Source organism: Carettochelys insculpta, chromosome 2 (assembly GCF_033958435.1).
Source record: "Carettochelys insculpta isolate YL-2023 chromosome 2, ASM3395843v1, whole genome shotgun sequence".
NCBI classification, from domain to species: Eukaryota; Metazoa; Chordata; order Testudines; family Carettochelyidae; genus Carettochelys; species Carettochelys insculpta.
This window is the reverse complement of record NC_134138.1, coordinates 4,648,544-4,666,031: the sequence shown is the minus strand read 5'-3', so window position 1 is coordinate 4,666,031 and position 17,488 is coordinate 4,648,544. Positions and strand designations below refer to the sequence as shown.

General features: G+C 63.3%; 1 protein-coding gene across 1 annotated transcript; it reads right to left on the bottom strand.

The window, feature by feature from the left end:
- Positions 1–114: 114 nt before the first annotated feature.
- LOC142009511 (tonsoku-like protein) lies at positions 115–11,963 on the bottom strand. The gene is made up of 23 exons (XM_074987696.1): positions 11,852–11,963; positions 11,146–11,275; positions 10,738–10,909; positions 10,442–10,564; positions 9,736–9,873; positions 9,334–9,486; positions 8,914–9,039; positions 8,110–8,191; positions 7,772–7,836; positions 7,508–7,597; positions 7,104–7,176; positions 6,806–6,969; positions 6,443–6,696; positions 5,784–6,340; positions 5,571–5,646; positions 5,130–5,286; positions 4,797–4,875; positions 3,897–4,198; positions 3,274–3,445; positions 2,587–2,759; positions 2,330–2,403; positions 1,579–1,712; positions 115–1,199 (listed from the first exon to the last, which is right to left on the bottom strand). Exons 1-23 carry the CDS (start codon positions 11,946–11,948, stop codon positions 1,006–1,008), a joined length of 3,585 nt encoding a protein of 1,194 aa, XP_074843797.1. The 5' UTR covers positions 11,949–11,963; the 3' UTR covers positions 115–1,005.
- Positions 11,964–17,488: the final 5,525 nt, after the last annotated feature.

The following is a 17,488-nucleotide window of genomic DNA, read 5'->3' as shown; positions in this document are numbered from 1 at the left end:
GGGTGTCAAACAGCTGTCCAGAGGGGGAGAAGGCTGGCAGGGTACAGAGCTCTGGCCCAAGCAGCAGAGGGCCAGGTCTCTGCGTCACTGCCTGCAGGGTGGCAGAACGCAGGTCTGGAGCAGAGGAGACATACAGCACTTTATTGATTGGTTTCCCAGGCCCCTGCACCAGGCAGAAGCCCACCCTGTGCGGCCAAGAAAACACCAGCCAGCTAATAAGTCTGTCTGAACTAGTCCAGTGGCCACTGGCAGGCCAGAGCTAGAACCTGTACAGCTCGGGAATGGGGGACAAATAAAATATCACCCTCCACCTGTGTGGGGAGACGTGCAGTAGGGAAGGGCTCTTCTGCAGGTGGCCGCCTTCAGTCTCTGGCAGCTTATTTCCCCACGCTGGCTTCAGAGCCTGCTCCAAGGCCAGTGCTGCCCCAGGAGCCAACCCCCCAGCCCTGCCAGCAGCCCCAGGGTTCTGCTGCGCAGGTGTGACTGCAGCTGGTGAGACACCACAGGCTGGAAGCCAGCTCTCCGGGGACACTCTGGGACTTGCCACCCCTCTCTGTTAGCAGCACAGGCCCGGTAGCTCACTGCCTCCTGGGGACACAGCCGAGGCCTTGGTTCCAAAGCCCAGGGACCCCCATGGGGCAGAGTCCTGCAGCGTTCTGGTGCTCGGAGCCCGAGGCAGACAGGCCCAGTTCCACAACAGCAGCCGGGGCCCTGCCTCCTTTGGTTACGACGGGACCAGCAGCTCCCTTCTCAGCTTGCACTGGTGCCAGGTGGGGGGAAGCTGCAGGGCTCTGGGCCCCCAGAAAGAACAGGTTGTGCAGCAGCAGCAGCCAGGTCCTGCCCCTCCCCATGGGCCAGGCCTGAGTTCTGAGTGCAGAAAAGTCGCTGGCACAGGCCAGGCACCGTGCCTGGTTCCTCACGTCTGCCCAAGTTCCCTCTGCGAGCAGCCACAGCCCCAAGCAGGATGGGCCTCTTGTGTGCTCCAGCTGCGAGCGGTCGGGCACTTCAGATGCTCTTACAGAAGAGCTTGTGGTGCTGCGTGACTGCGCTCAGAGAGGTGCCCGGGGGGCCAAGCCAGGACTCACCCACGCCCCGCTGGTTGCTGCCGCTCAGCTGCCGGCTGCAGAGCCGCAGCTCACGCACGTTGGCAGAGACCCGGGCCCACGTGGTGCTGTCCAATGGGCCTCGCACCCTGCAGCCTGAGGGAAGGAAACAGGCCGTTGTAGCCACTGTGGCGCACTGAGAATCCTGGACCCGGCCCAAGAGGGGACAGGCTGGGTGACCCCCCTTGTGCCCTTTCTATCAGCTGCAGCCCTCGCTACTCCAGTCCTGCCTCCTCTGCTCTGCTCTGCTCTGCACACCACTACGGAGAGAGAAGCAACTCGGCAGCGCCAGCCAGGCCGGGGGCTCTGCTGGATCAGGAGCAAAACTCCAGGGCTCACAGCCTGCCCCTGCCCCCTCAGGATCACCTCTCAGTCCCTCCAGCGAGGGCAGGGTGATGCTCCCCCGGCCCTGCCAGGTGCAGGGAAGCAGGACCCCTCCGCAACCCAGGGATCTTGGAGCCCTTCACCCCCTCACCTGCCAGGCTGAGGAATTGCAGCCCCTGGCGCCTCTCCCCCAGCGCTGACAGCAGCATCTGCAAGCCCCCGCTGGTAACCTCTGGGTTCGCAGACAAATCCAGGGAGATCAAACTGGGACAAACCAGGAGGCACCTGGGACCAAGAGAGTCAAACAGCCCCATGCCTCTCGGCTCACCCACAATGCACTGCTGCCCCATGGCCCACCCACTCCCTGGGGGCTAGGTGTTAGATGTGCGGTGTGCTGGCACTGCAGCCTTGGAGCGAGACCCCCAGGGAGCACAAGGTGCGACGGGGAAGGGAGGCAGCTGGACAGGTGTACTGCCTGTGAAGTGCAGTAGTAGAACCAGCAGCTCCACCCGACCACCAATCCACGTACGCCCGGTTCTGTAGGCAGGTCCTGCCGCTCACCAGGCCTCCCACCCAAGGGCTTGTGGCTCAGACTCCCTTCCCGCTCCGTCTCTTTTTACGGGAGGGGGTTCACCTGGTGGCCCAGAAAAGCACAATGCAGGGACAGAAGGTGGCCAGTGGGCTAAAGGTGAACATGGCCACCTTACCTCTCACTCAGGCTCTCTTCCTACTATGTCCCCATGGGCTGGCTGCTGGGCCCAGCCACCCCACGGCTCCTACCCAGCAGGAGATCACTCCGCATAGGACCCAGCTGGGTGAAGGTTGGTGTCACACACCCACCCCATTACCTTCTGCCCCACAGCAAAGCCCCTGGCCCAGGGACCCCAGCGCTGCCCCTTTACCTGGCTAGCTCTGCGACAGCCTCATCATTCAGGTGGTTCCCAGAGAGAGCCAGGTGGGTGAGCGCACATCCCTGCTGGAATGGAACGGGGGGGGGCTGAGCCCAAAGCCACACACCACAGCTGAGCCAGTCAGGGCCAAGCCAGCTGCGTGAGAGGCCCACAGCCCCAGGACAAAAGGGGCTCCCCTGCCACGTGCAGAGCTCCTGCAACTCCTGCAGCCAGAGAAGGGTTACTGCAGGACCCCCTTGCACCCGTACCTGTGTCAGGCACCTGACCACCGGATCTACGAGAGGCTCGCCTAGGCGGGCCGCCACCGAGCCAATCTCCAGCTGGCTGAGGGTGGCGTAGGGCAGACTCCTGAGCAGCAGCTGCAGGCCGCTGGAGCCCAGGGCATTGTGGGACAAAGCGAGGGTCTTCAGGTGCACAGCTCCTGGGCCAGGGGCATGCGGGAGAGACAGTGTGTTAAGAGTGAGCCAGCTGCCGCCTGGCCCGGGCAGATAAAGGAGGCTGGGAGCTTGGCGGAGGGGCTGTCCATAGCTGCCTAACTGGAAACTCAGGCACCCAACAGGCCTGCACTGGGAAAGAACGGCAGAGCAGGCTGCTGTGGGGCAGACCTGGCAGGGAACCCAGGGCGTGGTGGCTGTGGGGCAAGACTGAGGCAAGCCCAGGCCTGGGTAGCTGCGAGCTGTGGGGCAGAAGCTGGCAGAGAGCGGACAGGACAGCGGTCCGCATTCTTTCCATGAGTGGAACCATCCTCACCCCCAAGCTGTAGGCCCCGTCCCAGTGAATGGGGCCCTCCTGGCAGTGCCTCTGTGTCACAGGGGGGCCTAGCCTGTAGACCGTGGCGCTGGGGGAGGGGAGCCACAAGGGAGGGCACCACCTGTACCATGAGGCCACACCTGCTGTGCCCCGACTCGGGGCTGGGGGAGTGCAGGGGCACTTACCTTTCAGGCTGTTGGCCAGCAGGAGGCGCTGGTGCTGCCCAAAAGCCTCAGAGAAGCCACAGGCCTGCAGCCGGAGCGTGGTCAGGACCGGGCAGGCTCGAACCAGGCAGGCCAGGGCCTCGCAGCTCTTGTCCCCTAGGGGGTTCAGGCTGAGGTCCAGCTCTTCCAGGCTCTGGAACAACAGGGGCGGAGGAGTCACCCCAACCTGCTGGGCTCTGCCCTGTGCCACCAGACAGCCGGGGCTGTACCCCCGCTGGGAGGACCACAGCGGCAGCCTCAGCCCCAGAGAAGGGACGGAGCAGCAGAGCCCCCCCCATGCTACAGGGACCCTCACAACCAGCCCCTCCCCAGAAGGACCTCGGAGCAGGCACCTTGGCACCAGCATGGCCACAGCTTACCCCTCCCTGATCCGGGGAGCCCCTGGTGTCCATCAGGGCAGCCCTGGCAGGAGCTCATCAGGGCCCTTTACACCAGCAGTGCCAGAGCCGTAGCCCAGAGCGCCAGGATGGGCAGCTTGGGGGTCCCCGAACCTGCTTGTGTCTCCGGGGTTCAGGCGGGAGGCCGGGGCCCCTCCCACCTGCCGTTGAGGGGAAGGGAGGTGCTGGACACACCCACAAGCCAACCTGGAAGACCGCTTGGGAGGGCAGCCCTGCTGCCAGCGCGCGGAGCCCCTCAGCACCGAGCTGGTTGGCCGACAGGTCGAGGAGGGCCAGGCTGGGCATGGTGCCCAGCGTAGCCAGCAGCTCGGCAGCCAGGCCATCGTCCAGCCCCGTCCCAGCCAGCCGCAGCTGGCGGATGGAGCTGTGCAGCTTGAGGGCACGCAGGAGTGGGGTGAGGTGGGGTTGGTGCAAGGAGAGGCCACAGGTGCTGAACGAGGGGCCCGACTCCTGCAGCTCCATCATCTTCAGCAGAAGCCGGTGCTCGCCTGCAACAGGAGTCCATGAGGGAAGACCAGTCGCTGTGGGGCACCCAGACTGACGAGCTCCCAGCCAGCTGCTGCCTGGCCGGGGCTAGAGCCAAGCAGCCAGGGAGAGGGTGGGGGGCAGCCGCGACCGAGGACACCCTCCCCCTGCCCAGCACCACGTGGGGGGCAGCCGCGACCGGGGGCACCCTCCCCCCGCCCAGCACCACGTGGGGGGCAGCCGTGACCGACGGCTCCTGACATTGCGCACCGTTCAGCGGATGCTGGACAGGTCTTCCCCTGGCATGTAGCACGGCCCTGGGGGTGCCAATCTGTCCACCCGAAGCCACATTCCACCTCTGTCCCCTTCCCTAGCTGGGCCAGTGACCCGGAGACTGAGGGACTTGCCCGAGGTCACACACGCAGACGGTGGCACAGCTGTGCCCAAGCCCCCTGGACCAGCCTTCCCACTGGAGCCCCTCCTGCCTGTCCCCCCCACGGGCCGGGTGGCACTCTCCCCAGCCGGCTGACCGCCCTGAGGCGCTACAAAACCCAGCGAGACCCTGTACATCCAACGGTTCCCACACGCAGGCAGGCAGCAGGGTCCGTGGCATCCCCTTACCCACGGCCAGGCTGCAACAGGCCTTGCGATACCGGTCGGCGAGCGGGGGCAGGTCCCAGGACTGCACCTCTGCCAACACCTGCAAGGCAGACGAGAGCCCTATGGGTAGGAAGGAAGGCCGGCTGGCTGGGCAGCACTGGCAGGCTCAAACACAAGGGGAAGGGCATCGCCAGTGAGGGGTGAAGCCAGACCTCCGAGCTCCCAGTCATCTGGGCCCTGCCGGTTGGTGCAGAGTCCACAGTGATGGGCCCCACCACGACCCTTCAGCGGCCTACAGGGGGACCTGGTGGGCTCAGCCCTGGAAGCGCCAATCCTGGCTCGGGTGCCCCTCACCTCCTCGTTGCTTTGCAGGACGTCCACGATGAGATCCTGGGGAGCCAGCAGTGCCCCTTCCTTCTTGAGGGTGAGCTGGGGCAGCAGGCCACAGGCCTGGTAGTGGCGCTGCGCCGCCTGCTCTGCCAGCCACGCCACCGGGCATCTCTCGAGGCCACTGCAAGGGAAGGGAAGGGAAGGGAAGGGAAGGGCTGGGCTGAGCCAGAGCGCCCCACCAGAACCAGGCCCCCAGCCCGCCCTCCCAGGGTGGGGCAGGAACAGGGCAGCCCCCCCAGTGGCAGAGGGGAATTGCCCTGTTACCCCAAGTCCCTGACCCCCTGGCGCTGCCTGGGAGCTGGACCCCTCTGAGGGTGCTGCTAATGTTGCCCCAGACCCGGCTTGGGGGGCAGGACTCCCGGGCTCTGGGCCACGCTGGGAGGAAGGATGCGAGGCGGCTCTCACCTGTGCGGCACGGGGATGAGGAAGACGTTGTCTTGGACCCGGACCCGCACTCGGATGGGGGGTGGCCGAATCGGGGCTGCAGCCAGCAGTGGGGCCTGGGAATAGGAGAGGGGAGTCAAGACCCAAGAGACAGCCCAGGGGACTCCCTTGCTGTTGTGCACCCCCAGCACCTCACCTGTGGGGCCTCTCCACTGCCGTCTACGGGCCTCAGACCAGCGGCTGGCTCCGGAGCCACCAGGGCCTGGCCCCCGCGGGACCGACCCAGCGACGTCCTGTCCACTATCTGGGTGAGGCGGCTTTGCCGGGCCCTCCTCTTCTGGGGCAGAGCAGCTCGGAAGGGGGCTGCGCCGTCGCTCTCAGACCCACTGGTGCCCCCTGAGTCCGAGCCCGACTCCCCCGGGCGCCGGTGGCTCCTCTTGCGGGGCTCCCGGCTCGCCCCCAGGTCATCCTCCAGCCAGTCATCCCCCACGTACTCCTCGACTGGGATCAGGGCCAGCCTGGCAGAGGCCTCGGCCGGCACCGGCTCAGGGACCTGGCAGGACTGGGCACTGCCGACGCCACGGATGGCTGCTTCGTACTTGGCCTGCCCGGTGCCAGCGGGGGGCAGCCCAGGCTCTGCCCGCCCGAGGAACCCCGGCACCCGGCTCTCCTCCCCCGGCGCCCTCAGGCTCAGGAGCCGCTGCCTCTTCTTGACAGGCCGGAGCGGGGTCATGCACTCGTCCAGCTTGGCCCAGCACTCTGGCCCCTGCCCGCCACGCTGGGTCAGGATCCTGCAGGGCGCAGTCGCCTTCGTGGAGGGGCCCCCACTCTGGGGCTGGGGGGCCACAGCTGAGTGGGGGGGTGTCAGCGGCTCAGAGAGCTCCGCATCAAACAGCTGGCTCTGCGGCACATCCTGTGGGGGCTGAGCCACCTCTGCTGCTGGGCGGGAGACAGGGAACCCCGTGAGTTGGGCCCAGCCCCCAAGAGATGCCCCCCCACAGCACCACTCCCACCCGGCCTCACCTCGCCCCACCACCGCCTCCTTGAGCAGCTGCTCCATGGCTCGGCAGCGCTGGCGCGTCTCCTGGTCCAGGTCCCGGCCGTACATCCTCACCCACTCCCGGAGGGTGCCCAGAGGGCTCAGGCCCTGCGGCGGATAAGATGGAGGGGCTGAGCCTCAGGGCCGCCCCCAGAAACCCCACAGCTGTGCAGGGGTGCCGAGCCCAGCGCCCGCCCACAGGCCGCTGCTCCCCCACCTTGGCGTTCCTCAGCACCGCCGACGCGCCCCTCTGGAGCAGCAGCTCGGCCACGTCGAAGTGGCCGCAGTTGAGAGCGTCGTGCAGGGGGGTGATCCCCTCGCAGCCTGGGCCCCCGGGGTCATCGATGGAGGCACCACGCTCCAGCAGCAGCCGCACGATCTCTGGGCACAGGAGCCAGCAGTTACTGCTGGGTGGCAGCACCAGGGCCCCCTCCAGCCGGCCCCCATCACCCGTTCCAGCCCCTGCCGTCATCCGCCCCCCACACCGACACCCTCCCACCCTCCTCACCACTCACCCAGGTGCCCGTGGTTACAGGCCTCGTGCAGCGGGGTCCAGCCGCAGTAATCCCGCGGGTTCAGGGGGTGGCCCTGCCCCCAGGAGGAAAGAGACATGAACAGGCATGAGGGTTACGTGGGGGCCAGGTGCCCTGCTGGGCTTCATGCCAACTCCCGCAGGATCTCCCCCTCCAGCTGCCCTCCCTGCGGGCCAGGCCGGGAAGCTGCCCAGTGCCCAGCGCCTACGTGGCTCACTCCCACGCGCCCTGCAGGCAGGACACACTTGCTGAACGCGTCCCCTGCTGGGGGCTGTGAGGGCCAGAGCAGAGGGACGCCGCGACCCCAGCCAGCCGCCCAGCTGCCCCCACGGGCCGACGGAAGGTACCCCAGGGCGCCCTGCCCGGGAACGAGGAGCGGCTCCCACCTGCTCCAGGAAGAAATGGACCCGGCGCAGGTTCCCATCGATGCAGGCGCGGTGCAGCGGGGTCTCACCCCGGTCGTTGCGCCGGTTCCACTGCAGGGCACAGGGAGGGCGGAGGCGGGGTCAGCACTGCCCGGGGGCCCCAGATCAGAGCCAGCCCCCTCGGCCCCCCGCCCCGCGCAGCGCCCCGGGATCCGGACTCGCCGGCGCAGGAGCTGGAGCAACGGCCCCACGGGGCGAGGATGCTGCGCCCAGGCCCAGCCTCACCTTGGCGATCCTGCGGCGGCCAGGCACGCTCTTGCTGTAGCCGTCCAGGTCATCTTCCTCCCCGTCTGGAACGCACAGGCCTGAGTGAGGCACCCGGCTCCAATACAGCCCCCACCCTGCCAAAGGGGGGCCCGCGCCAGGCAGACGCGCAGGGCTACAGCCTCACCCGGCCGGGACTCGGCTCCGGCTCCCTCCCCGTCCCCCACAGCCGGCCCACTCACCGCTCTCAGACAGCTCCAGGTCGCTCTCATCCAGGGGCTCGCTGCTGTCCTCCTCCTCCTCCTCCTCCTCCCCCCGGCTGTCCCTGGCGCTGCTCCAGCCCTGCGAGCGGCACAGGCCCTGAAGCCTGGCCAGCGTGTCGGGGGCCTCAGGGCGCCCCCACTTCTGCTGCAGGGGGTGAAGGTGCTGTAGGATTTGCCGCTGGGGGGTGAAAGGATGGGCTGATCACCCTGCCCAGCCGCAGATGGGGTTGGGCGCTCCCAGGGCTGCTAGCCCAGGCCTTGTCAGCTGGGGGCGCTGGCCTTTAAGGCAGTCCCCAGGCCCCCCGCCCAGGCCTGAAGGGGCCCTGCAGGGAGCAAGGCCAGGGCACTGACCATTGGAGCAGCTCCCAGGTCCCCCAGCCCCTGCCTAGCCCAGAAGGAGCAGCTCCCAGCACTGACCACTGGAGCAGCTGCCAGGCCCCCCAGCCTGGCCCAGCAGACAGGCTATGAGTGAGGGGAGGACGCTGGCTAGGCACTCTCGAGTCCAGCCCCAGCACCGCAGCTGCCCTGGGCGCCTTTCAGCTCCGAGCCCCGGCACCCCACGCCCTTCCCCTGCCTTTCTGCTGTGCTGGCGCAGGAGGAGCCGGGTGCAGCCTGGGCTCCCCGGCAGGTGAGCAGCACGGTCCCTCCCGGGCATGTGCCAACAAGCAGCAGAGCCTGGAAGCGGGAGGGGGCCAGAAACCAGCACTTTCGGCCACAGGCCCTAGCAGGGAGGTCTTGTGCGTAGGGCGGGGGGCTGGGAGGACTCCTGGGTGCCAGTCTCAGTTATCGCAGGCTCGGGGGACCCCGGGAGGGGCACTGCCAGCTGCCCAGCCTGAAGGGGGTGCTGCAGGCGAGCACTGGCATCCCCATTGGACAGCAGCTTTGGGCCCGTCCCCTCACCTGCAGCCTGGGCTCCCCAGCCTGCTCCGCGCACCGGAGCGCGCTCTGAAAGCAGGGCTCCAGGGCCTCGTAGCCTTCGCCAGCCTCCTCCCTGGCCAGGGCGATGTTCAGCCAGGTCTTCCCCTCCTGGGGCACACAGACAATGGGATTAGCTTCCCCCCACCAGTCCAGCTCCACTGGCAGGGAGCCCACCCAGGGGCAGGGGTAAGTGACAAAGAGCAACTCCTTTGCCATCCTGACTCTTACGCCTGCCCCACCCTCCTTCCCTGCTCCCGAGCTGTGGGACCCAGCCAGGCCCTGCTTGCTAGCTGAGCTCCCCTCCCGCAACTCCCCAGAGTACAGCCAAGCCCAGCACGGGGTCCCCAGGCCCTGCAGGGTGAGACCGGCGGGCAGAAGGCAGAGCCCAGGCCGCCCCCTCACCTCCAGTGGGTTTCCTCGCCGCAGCGCCAGCTCCGTCTGGTAGTGCTGGACCGCCCGGCCGGGCTCCCTCAGGTCCGCAAAGGTGGTAGCCAGAGAGACGTGGATCACAGCCAGCTCCTGCTCAGGCTTCTGCAGGGACTCGGCGTAGCGCAGCTGCCAGAGACACCGTCCACAGCATGCTGTGCCCGGGGTGGCCGCCCGCCCCCGCAGGGCTCGCCCAGCCCCATCCCTGCTGCCTGCAGGAATCTGAGCGGGTGCCCCTGCCCTCGGGCCAGAGCTTGGCAGCACTTCGGCGGCTAGGAGGAAGCGGAACCAGCCCCTTACCATGCACGGAGCCCAGCCTCGAGGCAGCCTGGTCCTCCCCCAGCCCACAGGCCGAGAGCAGGGGCAGCCCTCACCCACCTGCCTCTGGTAGAACTCCACCGCCCGGCGATAGTCCCCATGCTTGGAGAACAGGTCCCCCAGCTGCTCACACAGGCCCAGGGCTGTCTGCAAGTCGCCGGGCACTGCCTCCTCCAGAGCCTCCTGCAGATGGCTGACCTTCATGGCTGGGGGAGAGGCCAGCAGTGTGAGTGGCACGCACCGGGGGTGGGCTGGGTTCTTCCCCCTAGAGGCTCAGGGCAGGTAGGGGAGCCACAGGTGAAGGGGTATGTGGGGACCAAGGTCCCCCTCACCCAACCCAGCCTGCAGGCCTCTGGGACAGTGAGCACCTGCCGAGTCCCCTTCGCTGCCCCCCTGGGCTGGTGCGGGGTCAGTGTCAAAGCACCGCCCTGTGGTGCCACTGGGGCTACGTCGGGGACGTGCCAGAAGCCCTGTCAGGAGTGGCCTGTGCAAGCGCGGCCCTGCACCCGAGAAGCCGCGGCACCTTTCCCTGGGCGTGCCTGTGACACGGGGGTGGGGGGGCGGGCACCGCCCCAGGAGCCACAAGCCACACAGGGCTGTGAAGGGGAGGGGCTGCACTGAGAGCCAGAGGTGGAGAGCTCCCAGCCCCAGTCAGCCTGGGCTGAGCCCTGGGGAGTGACACCCAACCTCCTCCCGGCCAGCTGCACAGGCCACTGGGTCCCCTCAGCCCCCCCCGCGCCGTGTAGCAGGGAGCCCCAACCCGAGCCCCCTCAGCGTAACGCAGGTTCCTGCGGATGCTCTCGCGCTGCTGGGGCTGCTGGGAGCCCAGCACGTAGGCCTTCTTCAGCGAGCGCCTGGCGGCCACAAAGTCCCTCAGGCTGAGGAGCATCTGCAAGGCCCCAGGGCAGCAGGGTCAGCAAGGGGAGGGGCAGAGAGGTCCAACTACCAAAGGGTGCTGGCCTGGCGGGGGGGAGGGGGCTGTCCCCTTGCTGGCCATGCTGGGTGGTCAGGCCCCAGGGGGAAGAGCTTGGGGGCCAAGTACGGGCTCCCCGCTGCCCTCACCTGGGCGATGCCGGCACAGCACTCACTCTCCATGCACTTCTCCTTCATGGTGTGGGCGCAGTCGCGTGCCCGCTCCAGGCAGCGCATGGCCTTGGAGTGCTGCCCCTCCCGCAGGTGGATGTGGCCCAGATTGAAGTAGGCCCGGTACAGGTCTTCGTAGAGGTGAGTCTGCCTAGAGGGAGACGGGTCACCCGCAGGGTCGCCCGCCCATTCACGTCCTCAGGAAACCCCTGGGCCCTGGGCCCCCACCTGACACCCCCCAGCCACAGCACCAGCCGGTTTCCTGAGCCAAACGGCTGCAGCCACCAGCAGAGGGTGAACCCCAGGGAAACACAGGAGCTCTTCAGAGGGGCCTTCGGCCTATCAGCACCACCACTCGCCCCCCCCAGGGAGGGGCCAGGGCCTTACTCGGAGATGAAGATGCTCTTCTTGATGTACTGGCTGCACCTGGCCTGGTCCTTCATGCTGTCGTACACCAAGCCCAGGTTGAGGTAAAGCCGGGCCCTCATCTCACTCAGCTCCCGCTGCGGCACCTTCCCTGGGACAGCCAGAGCCAGCCCGTCACCCAGCCGGCTCCACAAGGCAGGAGCTCCAGGGCCAGAGAGGGGCTGGACAGGTCCTGGACCCCTCACCCTCCAGCTGGCCGAATGAGCTGAGCAAATTGTCTCCCAAGGGATGGGGTGCGAGTGCTGGGAGGTCCCTACGGAACAGTCTCGGGCACGGTCCTGGCTGCCCTGCTGTGGAACCGAGAGGTCAGAAAAGGCTGGAGGTCCCTGAGTGCCCCTGCATATCCTACAATCCCGGCGGCGAGCCTAACTGGGCCTTACAAGCCAGCACGAGTAGATGGGAAGCCCGGATGAAAGCCTGAGGGCCTGCCACTTCCTGGCCAGGCCAGGGAGTTCCGGCTCGGGGAGGGGATGGAGCTCAGGGACCAGGGACATCCCAGATGCAGGCTCTGGGGCAAGGACAAGGGGTAAAAGGTGGGGACTTAGACCGTCTGGTCAGACAGCCAAGGCAGAGGCCGACTGGTGACCCTCCCCAGGGCGCACCACATCCCAAGCTGATGGCTCCCCTCCCCAGCTCCGTGTCCCACAGCTCCCAGCCCGGCTCTCACCTTCCAGCTGCTCCTCCAAGATGGCCAGGCTCTTCACGAAGGCCTGCTCCGCCTCCCAGAGCGCCTCCCCGGCCTGGCCGCTCTCCGCCACGAACATGTAGGTGCGGCCAATGGTGGCCCAAGCCCTCTGCTGCTCAGTGTGGTCGGACACAGCGCAGGCCAGCTCCAGATGCTGGCGCTGGTGCTGATGGAGCAGGAGAACAAGAGGGCGCATGAGACCCCCCAAGCCCCATGGATCTGGGCTGGCTTTGAATTGGGCCCTGCAAGGCTGACAGCTCAGGGGTTACCACTATGTGCCCTACTGTTCCCTTTTAAACCCCTCCAGCCATTCTGTCGCCCCTCCTCTGGCTTGCTGCCCCTCTCACCCCGTGGCCTTTGGTGGGGCTGAATACTGGGAAAGTAGCTCTCAGCCCAGCTCCTGGGGAGCCCCAATCCCTGCAGCTGATTATCCCCCTCTCCCCCATTACCTTCAAAGCAGCTTCATAGTTCTCCAGCTCAGCCGGGCGCTCCCCAATCTTCCGGTGGGCCACGGCACAGCCGATAACATCCTCCACGCTCTCCAGGAGGCGCAGCTCCTCCTGGTGCTCCACCAGCGCCTCTCGGTACCGCCCTGCCGGGAGCAGAGAGACACTGGGGTGACGAGCGAGCCAGCTGGCTTCCCAAGGCACAGCAGGGGCCCCTGGGATGAGGCGCACCCATTCCATCAGCTACAAGAGCAGCCAGAGTAACAAGCCCGGGGCGTAACCCCTCTTGGGGCTCAGAGCTGACATGCACCGGGGACTCAAGAGCACATCTCCTATGTTAACAACAACAAGTCCCGTGGCACCTTATAGACTAACGTATTTTGCAGCAAAGGCTTTCGTGGGCAAAGACCTGCTGCATCACATAGAATCAGAGAACACTAGGACTGGAAGGGACCTTGAGAGGCCATCGAGTCCAGCCCCCTGCCCCAATGGCAGGACCAAGTACTGTCTACACCATCCCTGATAGACATCTATCTAACCTGTTCTTAAATATCTCCAGCGACAGAGATTCCACAACCTCCCTTGGCAATTTATTCCAGTGTTTGACCACCCTGACAGTGAGGAAGTTCTTCCTAATGTCCAACCTAAACCTCCCTTGCTGCAGTTTAAGTCCATTGCCTCTTGTTCTATCCTCAGAGGCCAAGAAGAACAAGTTTTCTCCTTCCTCCTTATGACACCCTTTTAGATACCTGAAAACCGCTATCATGTCCCCCCTCAGCCTTCTATTTTCCAAACTCAACAAGCCCAATTCTTTCAGCATTTCTTCATAGGTCACATTCTCTAGACCTTTAATCATCCTTGTCGCTCTTTTCTGGACCCTCTCTAGTTTCTCCACATCCTTCCTGAACTGCGGTACCCAGAACTGGACACAATACTCCAGCTGAGGCCTAACCAGCGCAGAGTAGAGCGGGAGAATGACTTCTCGTGTCTTGTTCACAACACACCTGTTAATGCATCCTAGAATCATGTTTGCTTTTTTTGCAACAGCATCACACTGTTGACTCATATTTAGCTTGTGGTCCACTGTAACCCCTAGATCCCTTTCTGCTGTACTCATTCCTAGACATGCTCTGACAAAGCGGTTCATTGCCTCCAAAAGGTCATGCTCCAAAATCTCTGTTAATCTATAAGGTGCCTCAGGACTGCTTGTTGTTCTCGAAGTTACAGACTAACATGGCTCCCTCTGTGATACTCATCTCCCATGTTGTAGCTGACGGCCTCTGATTTTCTAGCTACAGGAAATACAGTGGCTCTAGCACACTTGGATGGCAGCAGAGCATCAGACAAAATTAGCTACATGCAACGTTAGCCAAACTGGAGCACTCTGGGATCAGCCCAGGAGCGTACAGGGGGAGAGAACAGGCTTCAGGGGGTGAAGGCAACAGGCTGTGCCGAAAGGTAAACTGGCAGAGGGCAGGGATGCTCCTGGCACAGCTCCTCAGAGATCCGACACGAGCCCAGTTGTACCATATCTATTAATGCCCAAGGCAGGAACAGCAGGAGTGCACTGATGGGCTTTGCTGCAGACACAAGTCAGGAAGGGCGCTCGCTCCGGAGGAGGAGGATCGGCATGGTAGGCAGGACGATCGGGGGGATCTCAAAGCCTGCAGCAGAAACGAGGCGCTGCTCAGTACGACAAAGGACAAGGTGCTTGGAGTGAAGGGCTACCGATAGCCGGAGGCTCATCAGCTGAAGTGAAGGAAGGTGAGAGAAACCTGGATGCTTTGGCTGGTTATAGGGTGACTAAAGCCACCTATGCAATGCAGCCACACAGCAGGCAAAGGCACAGTCTCTCCAGCAGAGAGAGGACCACGTCCATGACTGGTGACAGCTGGTCTGGAACACGAAGTACCATTTCCTGAGCACAAAGGGGGACTTCACCCCAGAGAAAGGCAGAGAAGAGCCACTCAGGTTGTTGAGGAAGGCAGAGGTGACTGGAAGAACTTGGCTGGCCTAGCTCGCAAAGAGAAGGCTGTGAGGGTGCCCCCCGAGTCTCCGGTGATACACCCAGGAGGTCAGGCCCAGGCTGGGGCCAAAGCAGGGAATGCAAGGGACAATGCTGGCCTGAGAACAGAGAGTCTTGAGTAAAGTTGGCTGGCACAAAGGAGAAGGTTTCTAACCATTGCAGGGAGCTGTGGGGACGGAGGCCAAACAAGATTCAGGTTAAGGAGAGAGCTAGATGTCACAATGGCAGGGAGTTTCAGGCATGGGGCGTTCTTCTTCAAGAGCAGGGCTCAGGTCACAGGCCAGGATCATCGCACTGAATCGGCTCCCTGCTGGGGGAAGGTCAGCTGTGTGGCAGACACAATCTCCTGGGGGCTGGTCCCAGCCCATGGATGTACCATCCCTGCAAAGAAGAGCCATTCCAGGCCTGCTCCCACGGCCAGGAGCCCTCCCCAGCCCAGCTGTCACAAACACAGCCAGACCAGCACCGACAAAGACAGCCGAGAGCATTGCCCAGTGACCAACTTTCCAACGGTGGCCCCAAAAGCAGGGCCTCCAAACCTTCCTCAGAACGGCTCTCCCGGACCCATCTCTCCCAGCGTCAGCCCTGGCCACGAGAGCCAGACAGCAGTCAGCTAGCCACCCTTTGCCATTGAGAGCCAGGCCCTGGGACCCACTCACCATGTCTGGCCAAGATCTCCCCAAGCTGGTTGCAAATGGCAGCTTCCTCCTTCAGGCTGCCACTCCTCCGGGCCTTGTCCTTTGCTTTCTGGAGCACTGGGGGGCCGGGGGGAAGAGAAGAACATCAGAACCCGGTCAAGCTCCCACAGCCTGTCAGCATCAAACCCCTCTGGCGCAGAGTCATCGGCCCTCTAACTACGTGCCCAGCTCAGGGCAACAAATCACAACACGCAGGATTTCCAATTACCTCCACCACCATGGAATCTGACCCCCAGCCTGGCTGCATGCTCCCTGGGGGAGACAGGAGCTGAGTCCCAGACACATGGACAGGACTGTCGCAGGGTAGTCCAAACCCCCTCACCCCACACTGCCCAGACCCGTCTGGGAGCCCAGCTCAACGATCCCACCTATAAATGACCCTCTCTCTGGCCCCACACACCCTCAGCCCCACCCACCTCCACCCTCTCTGACACCCTCCTGCCTCCCTGCCACACACAACTGCAATATCACTTTCAAATCCCACACCCCCTCTGCCCTTGCCAACCTATCACCCACCTGCCTCTGACTCCCCCCATCACCCGGCCCCCTCTGCTCCCCCATCACACCCCAGATGGTGCACCCCCTTTGATCACCCCACACCCCACTGCCCTGCCCCGCCCCCATCACTGCCCTGCTCCCTCTCATCACCCCACACCCCACTGCCCTGCCCCACCCCCTCTCACTCCCCATCACCCCATACCCCGCCCCGCCCCCTCTCACCCCCATCACCCCACACCCCCCACCCTGCCCCGCCCCCATCACCCCACCCCCCATCACTGCCCTGCTCCCTCTCACCTCCCATCACCCCACACCCCACTGCCCTGCCCCGCCCCCTCTCACCCCCCATCACCCCACACCCCCCGCCCTGCCCCGCCCCCATCACCCCACCCCCCATCACTGCCCTGCTCCCTCTCACCTCCCATCACCCCACACCCCCCGCCCTGCCCCGCCCCGCCCCCATCACCCCACCCTACACCCCATCACTGCCCTGCTCCCTCTCACCTCCCATCACCCCACACCCCACTGCCCTGCCCCGCCCCCTCTCACCCCCCATCACCCCACACCCCGCCCCCTCTCACACACACCCCCTAGAGCTGGAAGGGACCTCTGGAGGTCATCTCATCCAGTCCCCTGCCCTGGCATCAATTTGCCCCAATCCCTCAATGGCCTCCTCAAGGCTTGAGCTCACACCCCTAGGTTTAGCAGGCCAATGCTCAAACCCCTGAGCTATCTCCCCACCCTAGTTAACGGACGTTACTCCTAACTTTAACTATAAAAATTATACATGTACATAAATAGATTTTACAGGTCCAGGGGGTTATAACATTAAAAATGATAGGTCACAAGTCATTTTTTGTTCAAAACATGTCTGAGTTATTCATAGGTGTGTTCATAACCCTTTTTCCGTAAAGCGTGGGGGGATGGTCCGTCACAACAATATGTTTAATCGACTCTCTGGGTAACTTTTTTAGTGCGTCAACAAAAGCAGAGAGAAGCAACTGATGTCCACAGTCAACAATCTTATCTGGTGGCTAAACTGTGCTGCAGTCGGACAAATGCAAGGGCGAAATGACAGAACCCGGAAAAAAAAAGATTCGAAGGCTGTGCACTTTTAAAAATGAGTGGCTGCAACTCCCAGAGTATCAGAATTGGCTTATAAAGGCAAGTGAAGACTCAGGATATTGTTCTATTTGTGATGTTCAATTCACAGTTAAGTTTGATTCTGTAAAAGCCATCAAGCATCATGCAGAAACAAAGGGTCACAAAATCAAAGTACAAGGACAGGTGTGGTGTAATGCTAGCAATAAAGTCTCCGTAAAGAGTAACAATGCTGAAGAACAACGCATATGCGCAGCTGAATTGCTTTTAACATATCATGGAGTTAAACACTACCACAGCTACCGTTCTCAAGATTGTGGAAATAAACTGTACCCCTCCGTTTTCCCTGATTCCAAAATAGCTTCCAAAATTCACTGTGGAATGACAAAAGTAGAAGCTTTGATCGAGGCTGTATTAGCACCACATTCTTTAAAACTGGCTGTGCAAGACATTGGATCAGCACCTTTCTCAGTCTCAGTGGATGCTTTTAATATAGGGAGCATGAAACTATTCCCAGTTGTCATCCAGTACTTCAATAAAGATAAGGGAATCTGCACATCACTCCTAGACTTTCTTGAAGATGCAGATGAAAAATCAGAGGTGATTGTAAAGAACTTCAAAATGCCAGTCTGGTACAGAATAAAATTGTGGCATATGGAGAGAGAGATTTTGAAGAAAATGAGTCTGGTTTTGTGCACCTAAAACAAATGCTGGATTTACCAAACCTTGTACCAACACATTGCAGCACTCAGATAGTACACAATACAGCAAAGCATGGCTTGAGAATGCTCTCTTACGACGTAGAGTGTTTGGTCCTCAAGGTCTTCAGTGAAGTCTTTGCACTAGATGA